This window comes from Fringilla coelebs (genome assembly GCF_963513975.1).
Source record: "Fringilla coelebs genome assembly, chromosome: 1".
Taxonomy (NCBI): domain Eukaryota; kingdom Metazoa; phylum Chordata; class Aves; order Passeriformes; family Fringillidae; genus Fringilla; species Fringilla coelebs.
Window position 1 is genome coordinate 86,034,250 of NC_140028.1, and position 19,010 is coordinate 86,053,259.

The 19,010-nt window shown below is 37.9% G+C and overlaps 1 protein-coding gene across 1 annotated transcript in view; it reads right to left on the bottom strand.

Annotated features, from left to right (window-relative positions):
* LYRM4 (LYR motif containing 4) overlaps nt 1-19,010 on the bottom strand; it is an 85,953-nt gene that overhangs the window by 63,469 nt on the left and 3,474 nt on the right. Inside the window, exon 2 of the mRNA XM_084215684.1 lies at nt 917-1,037. Coding sequence (XP_084071810.1) covers nt 917-1,037 — 121 coding nt within the window. The remainder of the gene's footprint in view (nt 1-916; nt 1,038-19,010) is intronic.

The following is a 19,010-nucleotide window of genomic DNA, read 5'->3' on the forward strand; positions in this document are numbered from 1 at the left end:
TTATTTAGCAAGACTTTATCTTAAGCAAGAATTAGAAGAGCTGAAAATGCCAATTATCACCTACAGATCTGAGAAAAAACACCCCAACATTCAAATGTAATTGCACTGGAACAATCCAATCCAAATTGCTTCTTTGAGAAACACTTAAATAAAAAATTAGAAGTGTTTGGGTTAAAAAGATAGTAAAACTATAGTAGCACAAAATAACACCCTAGGAGATGAAAATAAAAAAAAACAAACTTGCATCTAAGCATCCATACTTAATTGTCAAATCAAAGGGCCCAGCTTTCTACCAAAATAACAACCTACCTAACTGACCGGCTGGTTGTTTAAAGAGCCATATTAAAGCAAACCACGGAGGAGAGAGTGCACATGCTCATTCAATGTTTAATAAAAGTACTACTGAGCTCTTTCTTCCAATTTTTAGTGGTCACTTTAGATAGACAGTGGGTATGAAGGAGAAATCAAAAATTATCTGAAGTTTCAACCAAGTCTACTTCATTTCTTAGCAACATGGTACCTAGTGGAAGGAACAGAGATGCTATAAATGCTACTCAGACAAGTTTGAAGAAAAATATTGCCAGTGACTCAAATTTTCCAAAGAAGAACCTATCACCCTGTTTGGACACATTTAGCCAGCATTTATTTAATTCATTTCAGGATTTTCTTGTTCTGTTACTATTCTAGCACTGTATCTGGAGATGGGAAAAAACAAACAGAAGAAAGTGAGACTATTTTGAGTCAGTGTCAAAGTTACCCCTCTGAACCTATGATGAAAGACAAATAAGTTCAGACAAAAACTGATGTTCATTTAGAGATGTTTTTAGCATGGAAATATTTTTTTTATCTCTAGTGGCATAAGACAGTTAAATGAGTAGTGAACAACTTCCATAAAAAATTAGAGAAATTAACTTACCTGCCGTTGAATAACCTGTAGGTTTATTTTGGCTTTATTCAGTAGTTCTTCTATTTTTTCAGAGTCTGTTACGTTCTTGTTTTCTCTAAAGGCATCTTTTATCCTTCTGATGGCGTATGTTCTAAACACAAACAATAAGAGGACATGTATTCATAGACATGCCATGATTTACGTCATTTCAACATTCTTTAAAACATGCTGATACAAAAAATAAAATGCACACCTCCCATATATATATATATATATATATATATATATTTCTTTATTTAGCTCAGTTTTAGACACATATAATTTTATTCAGGGTTTTGTCTTGCCCGAGTTGAAGTAGAAACCAGATCCTGTAATTTTAAAAAAAGTGATTCAATTTGATGTTACTGTAGAAAAATGTCATATTTCAAGTTTCAGTCCAGTCATAACTGCTTGTTTGTGCTGAAGCTGGATGTACTGCTGGATGAAACTCAATGAACATTACCAAAAGACTAAGGACCAGAAAATCATTCCCCAGATTATTTTGAATCAGCGTGACTATTCTTAACCTGCATATCCAAAAGGCCATTGTCACAATATACATTTCTACTAGATGCAGTGTTGTAATCTGGTAATCAACAAAAGTAGATTGATGGACCAATTAACACAAAAAAGGTTCCTTCCTGTCACCCTTTTCCTCTCCTGATGAGGTGCATTTCACCCCTCAGTCCAACACTTCCTCATCCATTTCCCCGCTAAGAAGCAATAACAGAACATGATTTCTGCAAGCTGGAAGAGGTTATGATCTCTGCTGGCAGAGAGGAAGGTCCAAAGCTGCGGCTTTCCCCAAATCCTGCCCTTTCTTTTCAACACAGTAAAAAACTTTCACACAGTCTGTAGCGTATTGTCATCCTGCCTTCACTCCCCCCGCCAATCAGGGCCAATTTCCATATGAAAATAAAATTTTCAGATGGAGCAGAAGATACTTCCATTACATGGGTCCTTGGGAGGAACTGGAGAAATAAAGATCAGTAAACTGATCTTGCTCATTTATCTTCCTCGTGTTCCTCTGTACCACCACATCACATCAGTATCACTTTTAATACAGAAAGTAAAACCCGATGTGTGGCACTGGAAGGAAACAAAAGGCTGCAAAATTCCCCCACAGTTAGTTTAATATTTCAACAACCCTTTCCAATCTTGTATAAAAGTGGAACACGAGAGACAAAATTGTCTGAAACACTATCAGAAAAAATCCATGGACAAGACTGAAAAATAAAATTATTGGGGGAGAAGACTGAGGAGAGAGGAAGAAGAGGAAAGATGAATAGCCAGTGGCACTCCATTCCATTAGATGGTGCTATCCAGCTCCTAATGCAGCTTTCACCAGCCAAGTAGGTATTTTGTCTTTGAGCTCATAAATAATACATTTCAATCACAGGAATCAGGATGGCTGTGGAGTGCCACTCTGCCACCACACTCTGGCAGATGGTGCATGCTTTTAATTAGGGCCTGCTCACCTCTAATGTGACACTGGGGTGCATGACGGAGTGAGCCAGTGTGTGTTTGGATGTGTGAAGTTAATAGAATGTATTAAATATGGAAGCTCAATCTCATCTGCAGCTGTTGTCCTAGCAAGACATGAAGGGGAAGCTGATTATTTCTTCCAGAAAAGAAACAACCCCAAATCATTAATACATAGTGTAATTCTGTTGCTTGATAATGGAGAGACTTCAAATCACCCCATACACATATGTAGGGTTAAACTGCGCAAAACATGTAATATTTTTTGAAAGAAAGAACAGGTTTCCAAGAGATACAACAATAAACATATATATATTTAGCTTAAAAGAAAAAACAACAACAACAGCATGTATCTATTAGTGGGAACAAGTCTCTTTCAAAATGCAATATAAATGAGTAAATGCTATCTACATAAAAAAGACGGGACAAAACCAAATGTTGTTCAGTATAACACCTACAGACTGGAGGTGGGTTTTTTGTTTTGTTTTGTACATGTGGTGTGTTAATTGTTCTATTTTCTCTCTCTTCCTCTAATTATACTCAACAATTGTTGAGAAAGAAATGTACAGAGAAAACAGAACAATTTTAATCTATAATCACAAAGTTGCACTGTTTTTGCCTTCTATTTTTTTACCTTCTAATTTTTTAAACTTCATGAGTTTTAACACCCAAAGAAAGTTACTTTACATAGGCTTTAACACAATTCTACACTAAATCCATATCTCTAAACACACTTCAAAGATTAGCTCTATAGTTTGGCACCGTTCTTTACCAAAGTTACACTGAGATTTAATGTATCACTTAAAAGAAGGATGAGCTCAATTCAAAGCTCACACCCAATACTATAATGACTGTTAAATATCCTTTCTTCCCCATTGAGAGGTGTCAGGGAATATTTTACCAACATTCAAATTCTCTAAAATTATGTAAAAAGTGTTAAGCCAAGATATAAATATACAGGAAGGCTTTTTTTTTTTGGATGTGTGTGTGTGTGTTTTTTTCTTTTAAACAACAGCTTCTTCTATGCAACAACAGTTGTGAGCAGTGTCAATTCAGCACCTCAACACTGTCTACATTTCAACAGTTTCTGAACTGAGATTGCATTAAAAGCTAAATCTACCATAAAAAAATGCAATATTGCTTCAAGATTATGGAAAACTAAGCCCTTCTGAAAGCACAGTAGTGTGTGTAAGCAACACATGTTTGAGAATAACCTGTTCATTCAGACAAGTATCTGTTTGGGGTTTTTTACAGAGCACTGCTCCCAGAGATCTTCTGGCTGATGAAGACTGGTCTGCTGATCAGCTGCTCTAATGGAGTGTATTTTCAATTCAATGAGTGTAACACACCTAACCCAAACCTGTGACATTTGAAGGCACACCTAGAAATGCCAGTGGCTGTGAATGCATGGTTGTCTTCATAAAACTTTACATTATCCTAAAAGAAGCACTATCTGCAGACAGCGTGAGAGCTGAAAAGAAGGCTGGCAAGTGAAGTGATGGCTGTACCTTATGGATGATTATTTACCCAAAGGGGCACAAAGGAACTGCAACAAGTCTAAGCCAATGTGAAGAGGAGCTATTGCAATTTCACTGCCCTGGCAGACACAAACTCTCCGTCTGTCCCCTTTAGACCAGCACAGTCAGTCTGATATTTGGCCCCAGCTGAGCCAGTCCAACCTGGGAAATAGAAGGTCACCTACTACAAGAGTTAACTTCATTTTTAGTTGTTTTGGGCTTTTTTTGCAGATTAGTGAGCTTCATCAGCTCTCCATGAAACTGGATAAGCAACATCACTGAGGAGGGGGGAATACAGCAGTACTTTTTTGATGGATAGAGTTTGCAATTGATCCCATTGGAAAGGCCAAGCAAGTCACACAAACAAAGAGGACCTTTCAGTCAGAAGGTACCAATCCAACTCTCCAGAGAAACAGAATAGGAAAGCAATTTTGGATACAGTACACTCAAAGAGCTCCCAAAGACCTGTGGGAAAAGCCTAGCTCCCAATGCAGTAGTATTCCTTAGGAAAATTCATTTAAATTAAATCTCAAACTACATTTCACCATTCATTATTTTTCTCATCCATTTTTTGAAAACAGATATTGAAAAATGGCTGAAAAACATAACAAGGTATTTTGCTTTTATCATCCAAGTGCAGTGAAATTTGAACAGAGAACATCTTTCACTTTATCTTCTGCAAAGACTCCTCCAGTGACTAATGACAGCAGGACCTAAGCAAGAGTGTACAGTTGAATATATTCACTCAGTGCTCTCATACATATGCACGCTCAAAACACCTCTTGTGATCCCTACTTACGTGCATCTGTCACACAATTAATTCCCAATTAAACCAAAATGATGTCCTCGATGGGCAGTAGATTCGGTGTGATGGCTGCAGACCAAAGCCACTGCAGGTAGATGGTGACACAAGGCAACAGATGCACATCAGCAGAAAGCAGGAGTGGTTCGGCGTTAATATGAGAACAAGGCCAGGGCCAAAACATTACCACAGACTCTCATGCACTGGGCACTGCCTGCTAATGTTATGAGACTACAGTGCTGCCAAATAATAATATAATAATAGTAAAAACTAAAGAGAAAGCAGTCTTTGGCCCAATACTCTACCTTCAAAGAGCTCCTCTCTCTTCTTCCCTGAAGCACAATGAAAAGCCTAATGTGTCCTCATGAAAATGAAGTCTACAAGAAGTAAATCTGAAACAACGACTACTAATGAAAAATGAAATCACAATCCAGGTACTTCAGAAAATAATAACTGATTGAGGACTTATATATTTTATTTCAAAATGTTTACTTATGTCAAGCCTGACCAAAAAACCAAAAAATCTTTGTGTTCCGCTAAATGAAAAGAAGCTGAAATGTCACACAAACATACTTGCTTAAGTACACAGTTCCGAGCTTTCAAAATAAACCTGGCCAAGCAATGTTTTTCTCAGCACCACTTTGCATTCAGCAGTATCACAACACACTAAAAGTTTAAGTCATCTTTCCAAGACATTTTTACAAACACGGTGACATCTTGGCTTTGTGCCTGTCAACAAGTGCAACATATTAATAGGTCACATCATAGTCACAGGCACCACACTGCGGAACACAATGGCTATTACAAGTTGTTGGCCATCGAGCCTGCACAAAAGTGAAGACAGAAGAGGACAGACAGCTGTGGTACACAATCTGTGCAAGCAAAGGAGATCACAAGGGAAGGGGCCACCAGGTTAGAATATTCATAATCAAGGCTTTCGAAAAAGGTCCAGAGTAAAATGCATTTTTCCTTATTAGCTTCAGTTATATTCAATAAATAAAGGCAGGCAAGAAGTAGCCAAGCTCTAGAAAGCCCGCTGGGATTAACAGCTCTGGAATGAAGACTATGATGCTTTCATTTCAAGACACAATGTGCAAAAGTGAGATGCTAATTTATCATAGAGTAGCATTACATCAAGTGAGGGACCCTTTTCATAAAACGTCTCTTTGCCTTAACTGAACTATATTTTCTTACCACTGCTGCCTTCCAACTAACATCTATTAACTTATGGTAACAACAGGATGAATTTTCAGAATTTCCCATTATTACTAGCAAAATGTGCACTAGATGAGAGCTGCCCAACTAAATTTTCAGCATTACATATCATTTAAAAAGGGAAAGTTTTTTAATTATCTGCAGAAAAATAATTTTAGCTCACAGTAAAGTTTTACTAGTGAAGATGTCTTCATGTACAGAATTACTTCTGAAGAAATGCTTATTTAGATGTATATATGTGCACACATGTATATTTCCCTATATATGTGTATGTATGTATTTACAATATTTTTTCTTCTATGAATGTCTCATTGAAAGGCACCAATTAAGGCGAAACAAAACCTGCATGAAATCACTATCTAACACTAAAAAAAAGTAACACTTGACAACAGGTGCGTGTCTGAGACCGAGAGGCAAGTAACTCACAGGGAAGTAGCTGTGACTGGTCCAATTAAACCCAAGACCAACAGAGGGATGTGAACACAACATTTTATCAACAAATTGTCCCTCAAACTCCATCACTAAACACACTTTCAGCACTGCCACTTCAAGTTACAGAACAACAACAACAACTACATCTGCCTGTTTTCTAAATTCAAAGCAAAGCCTGTTCTTGCAACCAGGATTTCTTTGGGGGTGTCAGGGTGGTGGCTGGATGCTGGGAAAGGAGGAAGGAAGAGTAAAGAAAAATAAAAATTAGACTGCTGGTAAACTCTGTATTATTTTCTTGAATTTCTAAGAAAACACAGTCACTAGACAGTCTTCAAAAAAAGCCTACAGAAAGAAACCTACCAGCCACTACTTGGTTTCTCTGCTAACATACAAAACATAAATTTCAATGCAATTGCTAAGAAGTATGTCCGGAATAGAACAGCACTAGAGATAATTTATGAGAGAGGATTAACCCAAAAGAACAGAGAATAGGAATAAAGACTGATGAACACTAGAAAATACATTTGAGAGAAGGTGACTGTAACACCGTGCATATAATACATGTATGATCAGATACAAGGATTTGTAGCTTATTTCTAAAGCAATTTTGCATCCCAGATATCAAAACATCTAATAAAAACTTGAACCTTTTCCAGGAGTTTCCTTTCATTTTCTTTTTTCAACCTAAACCCAAAATAGCCTCCTTAGATTTTTAGAGAAAGACTTGTGGATGTTTTTAGAAAATGAGAACTTTTTTCTGACTTTATCCTCTCATGAGTTTGTGTCTGTACCCATTTCAAAGCAGAGAGCATGGATGACCACCTGACCAACAGGATCACAGATTTATTCACATTGGAAATGTGTCTAGGAGGTCTCTAGTCCCACCCCCTCCTGAAAGCAGGGTCAGTGATGGCATCCGATCAGATTATTCACAGCTTTGTCCAGACAAATCTTGACAAACAGGACGTTGACCAGACCACCTTGCCCGGAAAACAAACCCAGTTGCTTGACTGCCCTTGTAGGGAAAAAAAACTTTCCTTTAAGGCAGTCTGAAGAGCCTCTCTTCCTGCACTTTACATCTGCTGCCAGTTTTTCTCCTATCAGGCCCCTTTGGATACCTTGAGATACAGGTTGCTTTCAGGGTCCCTCAATGTTGTTTCTTCTCCAGGCTGAACCAGACCAGCTCCCTCAGCCTTTGCTCACAGGACAAGTGCTTCAGCCCCCTTGGTAGCTCCTGCTGGGCTGCCTACAGACTGTCTGTGCTTTTCCTGCTGGGGGGCTGAGGAGGGCAAGACTGGATGCAGAAGTCCAGATGTGATCTCCCTCCCATCAGTCTGCTGGCTGAGCAACTCTTGATACATCTCAGGATGCTCTTGGTCTTCCTTGCTGCCAGGGCACACAGCTCTGCTTGCAAAGACTTTCTTCTTCCCAGAACACTATCAGTGCTATCCATAGTTAACTATGATTATTTTTGCAATTCACTGAAGCATACATTTTTGTGGCTATATTTCTAAAATACAAACAGTTATTGGCTTAATTCTAAGTGTAAGGAATCTCTGCAGAAGGGAGTGCTTTTCAGGAGGTCAGGGTTAAAAAAAAAAAAAAGTGAAGATGTCCAAATGAAAGCATTCTTTTAATCTTAATTGGAGTTCCAATTTCAATGTTCTATCACAGAAGAGGCTAAAAAAGAGGGTTATCAGTGAAGGACCCAACTGCACAAGTTGTTCAGTTAACGAGGCACCAGGCAAGGATGTGCTACAGGAACTATAACCTAAATTTGCTACAGATGAAAAGTGTCCTGATGGCCTGAAATGAGTAATAACTCTCTGCTGAGCTATCACTGCCAAGCCCTTGCCAGCAGCTCTACAACCAGGATACCAGGGTAGCTCAGCAGTCCAATTACCAGGCAGGGAAGGCCTTGAAATGACAAGTTCAAAACCTGACAAGGCTGGTTTTCTCTTCTTCCTTCTGAGACAGATATATACCACTCCATTTGCTGTGCTGCTGTTTCTGAACAGTTCATAAAAAAGGCATGGCCTGCTGTGCATAGCCACTACAATATTTTTCTGGAAAGATTAGTTTTAGTCCAGTGCTTTGACCAACATTTCTCTTTTCAGCATGGCTAGAGGCTCTCCCTACACTGGTATGGCCTCACCTTGAATATTGTGTGCAGTTTTAGTCACCACAACAAAGATATTAAGCTATTAGAGAGCATCAAAAGGAGGCCAACAAAGATGGCGAAGGGCTGTGAGGGGAAGCTGTATAGGAGTGACTGAGGTCACTTGGTCTGTTCAGCCTGGAAAAGAAGAGACTGAGGGGAGACCTCATTGCAGTAACATCTTCCTTGTGAGGCAAAGAGGAGGGGCAGGCACTGATCTCTTCTCTGTGGTGGCCAGTGACAGGAGTCAAGGGAATGGCCTGGAGTTATCAGGGGAGATTTGACCGGATATTAGAAAAATGCTTTTCCCCTAGAGGGTGTTTGGACACTGGAGCAGGCTCCCCAGGGCAGTGGTCAAAGAACCAAGCCTGAAAGAGCTCAAGAAGTGTTTGGACAGTGCTCTTCGGCACACGGTGTGAGTCTTGGGGATGGTTCTGTGCAGAGCCAGTAGATGGACTCAATGATCCCTGTGGGCTCATGCCAATTCTCCAGATTCTGTGATCCTGTGATTTGGGTACCCTGAAGAGGGCTAAACATATTGTATCTCTTGGTGATTTCATTTAGGGAAGCACTGGGTGCTAATCAGCCTTTCTGGATGCAAGTATTTCACACTTGACAGTGGAAAAAGATCTGCCTTTGATGAAGCAATAGTTGCTAAGCTTATTTTAATTAAGCAGCAGGACATAAAGTCTTGGAATATTCTAACTACTTGGACAGCAGTATGGTTGGTCTGGATGATGACAAGATTTTGATTGGACATTTCTGAAGCACAGCATTATTTCTGAAAGTATAGTAATATTTAGTTACAGGACACATTTTAATATGGAAATTATGCCAGTTCCTTAGAAGAGAAAAAGGATCAAGTATCAGAAATATATTAACAGTATACAGTTTTAAAAGAAATGAGATATTTTGACTTACAAAAGACTTAGAGAAACAGTTCTCTGAAGGTCATTTGAGGTAAAGGTTTTTTGGTCATTTTGACAGACTAGTAATTTTCAGTATACTGAACAGACTTCTAACAAAGTTTTACTTTGCAAAAGTGATCCTTGCCTTCTAGCAATAAAGACAGCTAATTTTTTCCCTTGATTTTTGCTCAAGTAAACCTGAGATTTCTGATACAGAAGGATGTAAACATCATAGGTCCAAGTGGAAGAAACTGTATTGAAATTAGATAGGGTCCTATCTAATAGGACCTTTAGCTGTGAGATAGGGTTATCTCACAAGGCAACAATAAACCACAAATACAATTTATTAAACAACCCACATAAAGTAACATACCATCTGCTCTGTTTATATACAACATACTAAAAGTTACAGGATTTAAAATATTTAAGTTACTATCCAAAATTTATTCTCTCATCCATTTCTATCAGCTTTAAAGCTTATCCAAAAATCCTTGTTCCTTATGACTCAGTAATGACAAACATTGCCCCCACTGGACTTGCTACCACCATTTGGCTCAGTGACCTTCCCTCATTTATAGGAAAGCACTGCATGTTTAGTTTAGCAAATTTACATCAGTTTTGACACCAATGATGGATATTTGAAATTACTTAGCAGCACATAAAATTCTAATATATGCAAAGCCCATTAGTCAAATCTAGAGCCTAAAAAAGTCAATTTGGGATTTGTAATACAATCAGCATCCTACTTTGTGCATACAACAGAGTGTTTAATATTGTTTTCAGACATTTGGGATTGTAAATAAATGCCTTTGGACAATGCATGTAATGTTTGAGGAAGCTCAGATCCAGACTACTCTGATTATTACCAAAGGCTTAGAAAAAAAGAAATGCGTGTTACTTTGTACGCTATGAACACCACCTAAGGTAGACAAAGTTAAGTGAACTACATATCTCCTTCTGTATCCTTTCTAGTTAGTTACAGGATATGGAAATCTTCGCAGACTTTAGAGATGATTACATCAGGACCAAAGAAAAAGAGGCTAAAATCCCCATCCTGAGTAGAACAGTAACCCAGAAATGCAAAGGAAACCTCTGGGTATCACTTCATCCCCCACAAGAAACCAGATGCAGCTTCTCACATGAAAAAAGAGCAGTAGGACCCATGGTGAACAGAGGCAAGGATTGAAGGAAAGAGAATATTCTGCTGGGTAAAGCTGAATGACTGATGCACCATGCAGTGAGGCACATTTGAGGTTTTCAGGCAGGCACAGCTGATCTTCATCCCCATAAATAATGCAGCACCCCTGTGCACCTGGCATAACGTGCCAGAACTGCCCACCACGACTTTCTGCACTCCAGAGCTCTCACCTCCCAGGTGCTACCAGCACAAGGGAGCACTTAAAAAAGCCAGACCCTTGGCAGGGAAGTTATGGAAAAATATGTCCACAGCTCTTAGGGCATGATGGTGATCAGATAAGACATACCCAAGACCTCCACTAGCTCCGGTAAAGTAAATTCAGCTTCTCAGGACCTATAGATCCTATGCATTTCTCTGAAGTCCAGAAGTAAAACAGGAATCAAGCAATACTAAAACCTAAGTGAAGTAACACAACGTTGTTCAAAGCTACTTCACAAAAAAGAAAGAAAGAAAGAAAAAAGGGTTCCATGCTTTTTCCTATTTTTTCTACAGTTACTCTAAAAAAAATGTAGAATAGATAATCTATCTGGCAAACACGAAGCAAAGAGCAGCTACCAGCCAAAATGTTTACTTTGGGCTATATATGAGCTCCACCTCTAAAATTGTGGTGCATACACTCCTACTGTCCAAACTGTAGATCCCAGCATACTATGCAATACTTTAAACTGACAAGATATATTTTAATATCAGACAGAAAAATGAGATAAAATTTAAAACTCAAGGTATTCTAGTCTAGTGAACAGAAGTCATTCAATAAACCTGCTGACAGATCTTTTGTGCACTTAAACAGCTTAACTACTGTAACAGAAAAGGAGATCAGAAGTATTCAGGAAGATAGATCAGTCAATTTTCCTTTTTAAAGAAAAGAAGCATTGACAAACCTTTTAATCTAGGCAAGCCCAAGTACGCTACATATAGACATTAAAATTTACAGGTGAGGCTACGCTAAGGTCAATAATTTTTAAAGTGTCTTCCAGTCAACCTCTCAACACTCTCTCTAGGAGTCTCACACTGAAAATGAAAAAAGATTACCATATTATATTTCTATATCTCTACACATTCTATTTAATAAGACTAGGTTCAGATTGGTACATTTAAATATAAAAAAAATTCTGCATTTTAAGCCAAAAATGGGCTACAAAAACCCCCAGATAATACTCAATAGCTAATTAAAAGTTACAGAGAAATAGTCACTCACATGAGTGAGGTTGCACTGTCTCTGTCCTCTGTCGGCAAGCAAGGGAAAAGAAAACATAGAGTAAACACCACCTCCTTTTCCTCCCGTAAGCACATGGCTGCTAGCTGCAAGAATTTCTTCTCAGATAATATTTACTCTAAATGTGGAATTAACATCTGGCTTAAAACTCAGTAACTCAGACAAGTCCTGGCTACGGTTACTGCAGGAGGTATTAGGAGAGGAAAAGAGGTAATAGGAGTGATATACTTATCATAAGGTTTTCAGCGTAACATTTTATGACTAGGGCAGATTACCTTCCCTTTCACACGAGACATGACCTTCCACTCTCACAGAGCAGCAGAAAAAGTTTCCAATCTAGGAACAAATTACCAACACAAGCTGCAGAAGCACAAGGTTCCCAGCTAATGGCAGCAATAACTTGCACTGATGGAGAATTTCTCCTTCAAGAGTTTCAACAACTTGTTGGGAAATAAAAGCCCAGAACCATGCCTCAAAGTCCCTGCAGATTAGTAACAAGGAGTTCTGTACAGATATATGTATAGTATACTTTTATGTCCAACCCTGTATTGCTGTAACTTATAGGACTATCTTTATCCCATGCTGCCTTGGCTTTTGGAAGTGACTGTGAGAGTGCCACCAGCAGTTTGATAAATATTCGTATTTCCATGCAAAATCTGCAAATAATGGGCAGCAATTTTGAATATAAATTATGAACTGAAAATAGTAAATTAAATGTAGTAAAGAAATGTGCTCAATAGCTCTGGAAATCAAGAAGCTTATTTAGTGTTCTACATGAAATGCATTGCTTATTATTGTAGTGTAAACAAAACACTTGAACATTTATTTTCATACTGTAAATTAGTCAGATCAGGGAAAAAACCATTCTGAGTGAGACATCTAATTTATTTTGGCCAGTGATAAACTACTTAGATCAATCAATCAATGTTCCTCCCTTCAAAACTAGTTTACATATGAAGGCCATTAATTTGAAAACCTATTTGCTAATTTATTGTACTAGAAAAATTCTGTGATATTTTAGATGAGTCAAAGATGTTTTCTGCAACTTAGTAGCAGGTTAGTTCCATGGCAACACAATACAGTTCAATTTGACATTGTCAGTATAATTCAAGCTATAAGTTTCAAGGACTGCATTATGCATTTCATTTGAGCTGTACTGACTTCAAAGCATTTTCCTGAGAAAGAGGCAGTCTGGTGTTATTTAAATAAATTAAAACACTCAATATATTTGGATGGATGGATGAATGAATTATTGTTTCACAAAGAATTCTATTAGTGATTCAATCTGAAACTTTATGAAATGTGATGGTTTGTACCTGGCCCCTTCCACTTTTAGTTTCCCTGCTTTTAACTGTGACTAACAATGCAAATAAATGACGGTTCTGAACCACACCCCCAACCCCCCACCCCAGCCACATTTGGCTCTTTCATTGCTATTTCAACATAGTCTGCAGAAATTTAACATTCACACAATGCGTAAGCCTCACAAGATAAACCAATTTTCTCCAACACCAAGGCTCTGTGGAAATCTGCACACACATTTCTCCCTCCTGCTTAGGCAAACAATAAATGGATGTTTGCATCTGTGTGTGACTACAAGTGAGTATTGTGATAATCTGTATGTTTGTTGGGGAAACATATAATGCCTGTAAATAAACACTACCAAGCAACAATGCCATGTGTATCCTGCAGGCAAATCCTAGTTAGCAGAAATCACACCCTGTGCAAGACAGAGACAGACAACTCTGTAAAGACTGAACTTTTGTGAAACAACAAATTATTTTCATAAGCACCAAAAGTCACAGAAGTTTAATTATAAAAGCTTCGCTATCATAAAGAACTAGTGATTACTAACAATATACTAGAATAAACTACAGTCTCAGGAAAATATTTTAACTTTTATTTTTTTCAGACACACACTTTCTCAGGCAGTAAAAGTAAGACAATATTACTTTTAAACGAGCTAATGATTTACAAACAGGTCTTTAATGGTTCCAGACCAGGATATGCCAGACAAGCAGACTCAGAAGGACTGTCAAGACCTGTTGATGGACATTAGTTTCTAATAAGACTAACATACCCATCATATACTCTGTAGTCTCCACAGTGGATTCACAGCTTGCTTTAAACAGGGATTTTGCAAGAGTTACTGGGATTGAGCAGAAGTGAATTCTAGCCTTCTTGATACCAATACATTCATATATGCATACACACACATAATAATTACTTTGTGCATAGGCTTCTTTAGAAACTAGAATGAGATTTAACCAATTGCTATTTATTTAAAAAGTTAAAAAAAAAAAAAAGTATCTAAGCAATAGCTTTTCCCAAGACTTTGTAACAAACATAATGCTAAAGAAAGTGTAAGTATTGGACTCAGTCCTGAGTCTCTGAATACCATTCCCAGCACTGGACCTTCAAATTTTCCTGAAGAATGCTTTAAGGATTTTATTTCAGGCACATTCGGTTCAAGAAGAAAGCATTTGAACTCGACTAAATTCTTTTATCATAATAAATGCTCGGTTGCATTGCATCCTGAGAAGAATGTTAGAATTTTATATGGAGAGCACATAAAAAGGAATATAATAGAATAGACTAGAATAGAAAAAAAGGTAAGGGAAAAAGGCCATAAAAAATGCCAGCTACTGTAAATCAGAGAAGACTCCAATGTTGGCGAGGAAGAGGGAATGATGCATCTGACTCTATTATCAGAAGGTTAATGAATTACTTTATTATACTACACTATGTACATTTCATCCAAACTGAATCTGTCATGCACTCACTCTTGCTCACAACTGCACAGAACTGAACTCATCTCTCCTTCTCTCATGACTGTCCCACGTCGCACACGCTTCTTGGCCCTGACAGGCCAAGGGAACAAAACATCCTCACTTTGGGTAAACAATCTCCATATTGCATTCTACTTTAGCACAACTCAGGCACAGCAAGTGAGATAAGAATTGTGTTTTCCTTCTTCTCGGCTTGTCTCACAGCTTCTCTCTGTTCAGAGGGCATGTGAGTACCACAGCCACCTAGCCAGAATATTGTCTGGATGACTTGTGGCATCTTCATTCTTGAGAAAAAACTGTATCAAGAAGAATCCCCAAGAATATTTCTCACTAATGACACTTTTGTACTGAGTTCTGTGCAAAACAGTCTTGGAACAATTGGCTTAAGTATTCATAAACACAAGGAAATAACCAAGATAGTCTCCTCTGATCCTCACTTTTTTTTTTTTGGAAAGAAGAGAACTATGTATAATCTAGGACTGTATTTTGTTAGTGAGCGAACCCAAAAACTCATGGGAAGAGCTTTATTGAAGAGGTAGTTCAGAGAGCATCCTTGCCACCCATTACTGCAGCAAGTGGTTCTAAACATAGCCTTGTCAATTGCAGTTTTCTCTTTTTTAAATTACTTTAATATTTTTTTAAAATTCAGAATGCTGATCTTCTAAAGACCGCTTGAAATTATAATAGCCTGTGTCTATTGTATCTTGAATCATCTGGATGTTAGCAGGTCAGCATGTTTTCACCATGGGCAGCATAGAGATGAAGACAGAGGAACTAAGTGTTAAAGCCACATCCAAGAGGAAGGCAAGGAGGAGGTTAGCCGAGACAGCATTTTAATCCATTTTTAATACTACAGCTACATTATAAAGTGCTTTTCATTTACCAGAAATCATAAGCATATGTGTATGGTATGAGCCACTGCCAGAGGCAGCATTTTTTCTATTACTCTCATTAGTTCTCTAACAAACACTACTGGTAATTAAATCTTATGTAAAAAGAAATATATCCTTGTTCTTCTGTGCTACGCTACACAAAGAATAACAAGCGGCCACAGCAGATTTACTCATTTTGGGTGCCTTTACTAAAATAAAATAACCAAAACAGTAGATCAGTCTTTTGAGGAAGCCCCCATCCATTTGTCTTCCAAATACTAAATTTCAATTTTTCCAGAACTCTGTATGTGCTCCAAACCTTCCCTCTAAGTTACTACTGCTCAAAATTCTGCTCTGCAAAAAAAAAAAAAAAAAAAAAAAAAAAAGGAAAAATAAAAAAGAAACCAAGAAAATTACATCAGACCTGATGCACAGATATCATTAATTGTTTAGGAAGAGTGTAAATTTACAAGGGTAAAGTGAATGTATTTGGAAAATGACACCCTTGAACTTTTAAACCAAAGATAACAACTCCTAATGAACAAGATCAACAGAATTTTGATGCTATGACTTTCGGTGAGGTAATGTTACCATTAAGAAATCAAAGTATTTGATAAAACTGTTTCCATTAATTTTAAAACTTCAGAGCAATATGTTCTGAGGGTAACTAATGGCTATGTTTTGACATTTTTGAAATAGAGTGCTTTGGCTGTCTTTCCAAAATATTTTATACACATACAATACTGAAGTCAAATGGAAATACTTCAATACTGTCAGACCCAATCCAAAACCATGTTCTTATACCTCAAGATTTTCCAAAAATGGCATATATTTCCATTAAAAAACTTTTATACTCTCAAAATACTGACATCCCTATTCAAGCATACATGATTCTGACAGAATAAGGCAATATATATAAAAGAGCTTAAATAATATAATGGCAAAACAGTACATGGTCACTGAAATAATAGCCAAAATTGAACTCCCCCCAGAAAGAGGTATTAGTAAGGCCAATCACAAATCTGTGCAACTGCTCCACAAAATGATGTGAAAATGTGCAGTGCCTCTTTGCCTGTGGCTCTGGGTCATGAAGCTCCAGGCGAAAACAAGTGTCTGTACCAGGGTACGATGCAAACCACCCTGGACTCTGGAGTATCGTAGCTGCTTGCAGCCCTTTTTCATTCTTTCCAAGTAGATGACAGAGAACACCACACACTCAGTAAATGGGAAATTAACTCAAAAAATCCTAAAGTTTATTATCACTCAGAATACAATCAGCAATTACATACAGAGAAGAAAAAATAAGTTATCTGCCTTCTTTGCGCAGCCGAGGAAAACTAGATACTGTAAACAGCAATTCTGTCACCATACACCTACAAAGAGGTAGGACATCTCTGCTGGACAGAACTGACAATTCCATTTTTTTCCCTGCATTTCTTCTCTCAGCTACTAACTACCATTTAGGTCAGAAAACCATGCCTCTCTTTTCTCATTACTGTCTTGAACTTTTTTTTTGTTTAATCACCATTTAGACATTTTCCCTCCTTAACACATAAAAACATAAACAATCTGCTGGCACACCTTGTCAATCACAAACTTCATTAGGATATCCAGAGCGAAAAAGTCTTACTCAGCTTGGATAACTGCCACATGTAAAATTTCAACATGGCTGCTAAAATACCTAAGTGATCAAAGTGCAAAAAGAAACACTGACAGGATTCTATAGACCAGGGTCTAAAAGCCAAGTAAGATTTTTTTACTAATGTAACCAAATCAGGTATGCTGGGAACAAGAGAAAGAAACTCATTTCTCTAAAAGAGTGGTTTTTAAAAAATTTTACTTGGTGTGAGTTATGTTCTCAAAAGATTTCTTAGCAGAATCTTAACAGCTTTACGTCCCTTTGAAGAAGAGGTCATCATGTAAGTATGGGTCAACTTAACCTATACTTGAGCAAGAATCCAGGTGCTCTCATGAAGGGAAATGGGTATAGAGAACTTTCCGTTCTGGAACTGGGTATCCAGAGAAGTCTCACTGTCAAGACTGAGGCAAAGGGAGCAGGAAGTACCTTGGCCTTTCCCTCATTCTTTGTCACTATGTTTACATCTGCAACCAACAAGGGATGGAGATTCTCCTTAGCCCTTCTTTTGTTGGTGATGTATCTATAGAAACATCTTTTATTTTCTTTTATGGCAATAGCCAGATAAAGTTCCAGCTGGGGTTTGGCTCTTTTAATTCTCTCTCTGCATAACCTCATAAAATCCATGGAGTTATCTGGCACAGTCTGCCCTTACCTCAACATGTCAAAGACTCTGTAAACTCTACCTTTTGGGGCTTTTTTTCTTCCTTTCCTTCTTTCTCCTGAGTTCTCTCTAAAGCTCTCTTCAGCCAGGCTGGTTTTCTTCCCTGCTGGCTCTTCCAGCACATGGGGACAGCCTGCTCCTGTGCCTTGAAGATTTCAGTCCTGAAGAATGTCCAGCCTTCCTGGGCACTACTGTCCTCCAGGACTGTCCCCCTAGTGGCTCTCCTAACAGGTCTCCTAAACAGGCCCAAATTTGCCCTCTGGAAGTCCAAGGTGGAAGTTCTGCTGATCCCCCTCCTTACTTCTGTGAAAATTGATACTCTATCATTTCTGGACCACTGTGCCCAAGGCATCCTCCAATCTTCTCATCACACGAAAGTCCTTTTCTCTTGGAAAACAACAGGTTCAGTGGGGTGCCTTCCCTATTTGGTTCCCTCACCAGCTGCATTAGGAATTTATCTTCCACACACTCCAGGAACCTCCTAGACTCGGACTCCTTCCTCTCTGTGGTGTTGTGTTCCTAGCAGATATTGTATTCCTAGCAGATAAACTGAAGTCCCCACAAGAAAAAGGGGCAGCAATCTTGAGGCTGTTTTATGGTTCTATGTTCCATGACTCCCTAAAATCAGATCAACAGCTGTGTCAGTCAAAGTAGGAAAACTAACTGGCACTGAAAAAAACCACTGCAAATTATTTTGCTCAGTTTTGTTCCTAGGTTAGCAGTCATTTGCAAAAATCAGATTTACCAGTTTTAAAATCTTGAAGGACTTAGATGAAACTGCATGCACTCAATTAACTTGTTTCCAATGCAAAACAAATGGACAAATTTGTTTTGACAAATTTTCTTCCCTCATTCTTCTACGTTCTGGGTAGCTTTATTAGTCAAATAATATTGCACATTCTAGAAGAAAAATCAAATTCCATTAAAATGCAATTTAGAGAGACAAGAAAGAAATGTACGTCTAAATAAAAATACAACTTCCACCACTTAAAAGAGAACATAATGGATAACTGGAAAAAAATTTCAATAAATCAAGAAAGATTGTTAAAAAACATTAAAAAATTATTTGCAGAAAATAAAGTTTAAAGTTTTTATTATCTTCATTTGCAATCAGATGCATTTTAATGGCTTTCATAAGTTTATAAATTCTTTTGTATTCTGTACCCAAACCACTCACAACATGCCATTATTTAAAT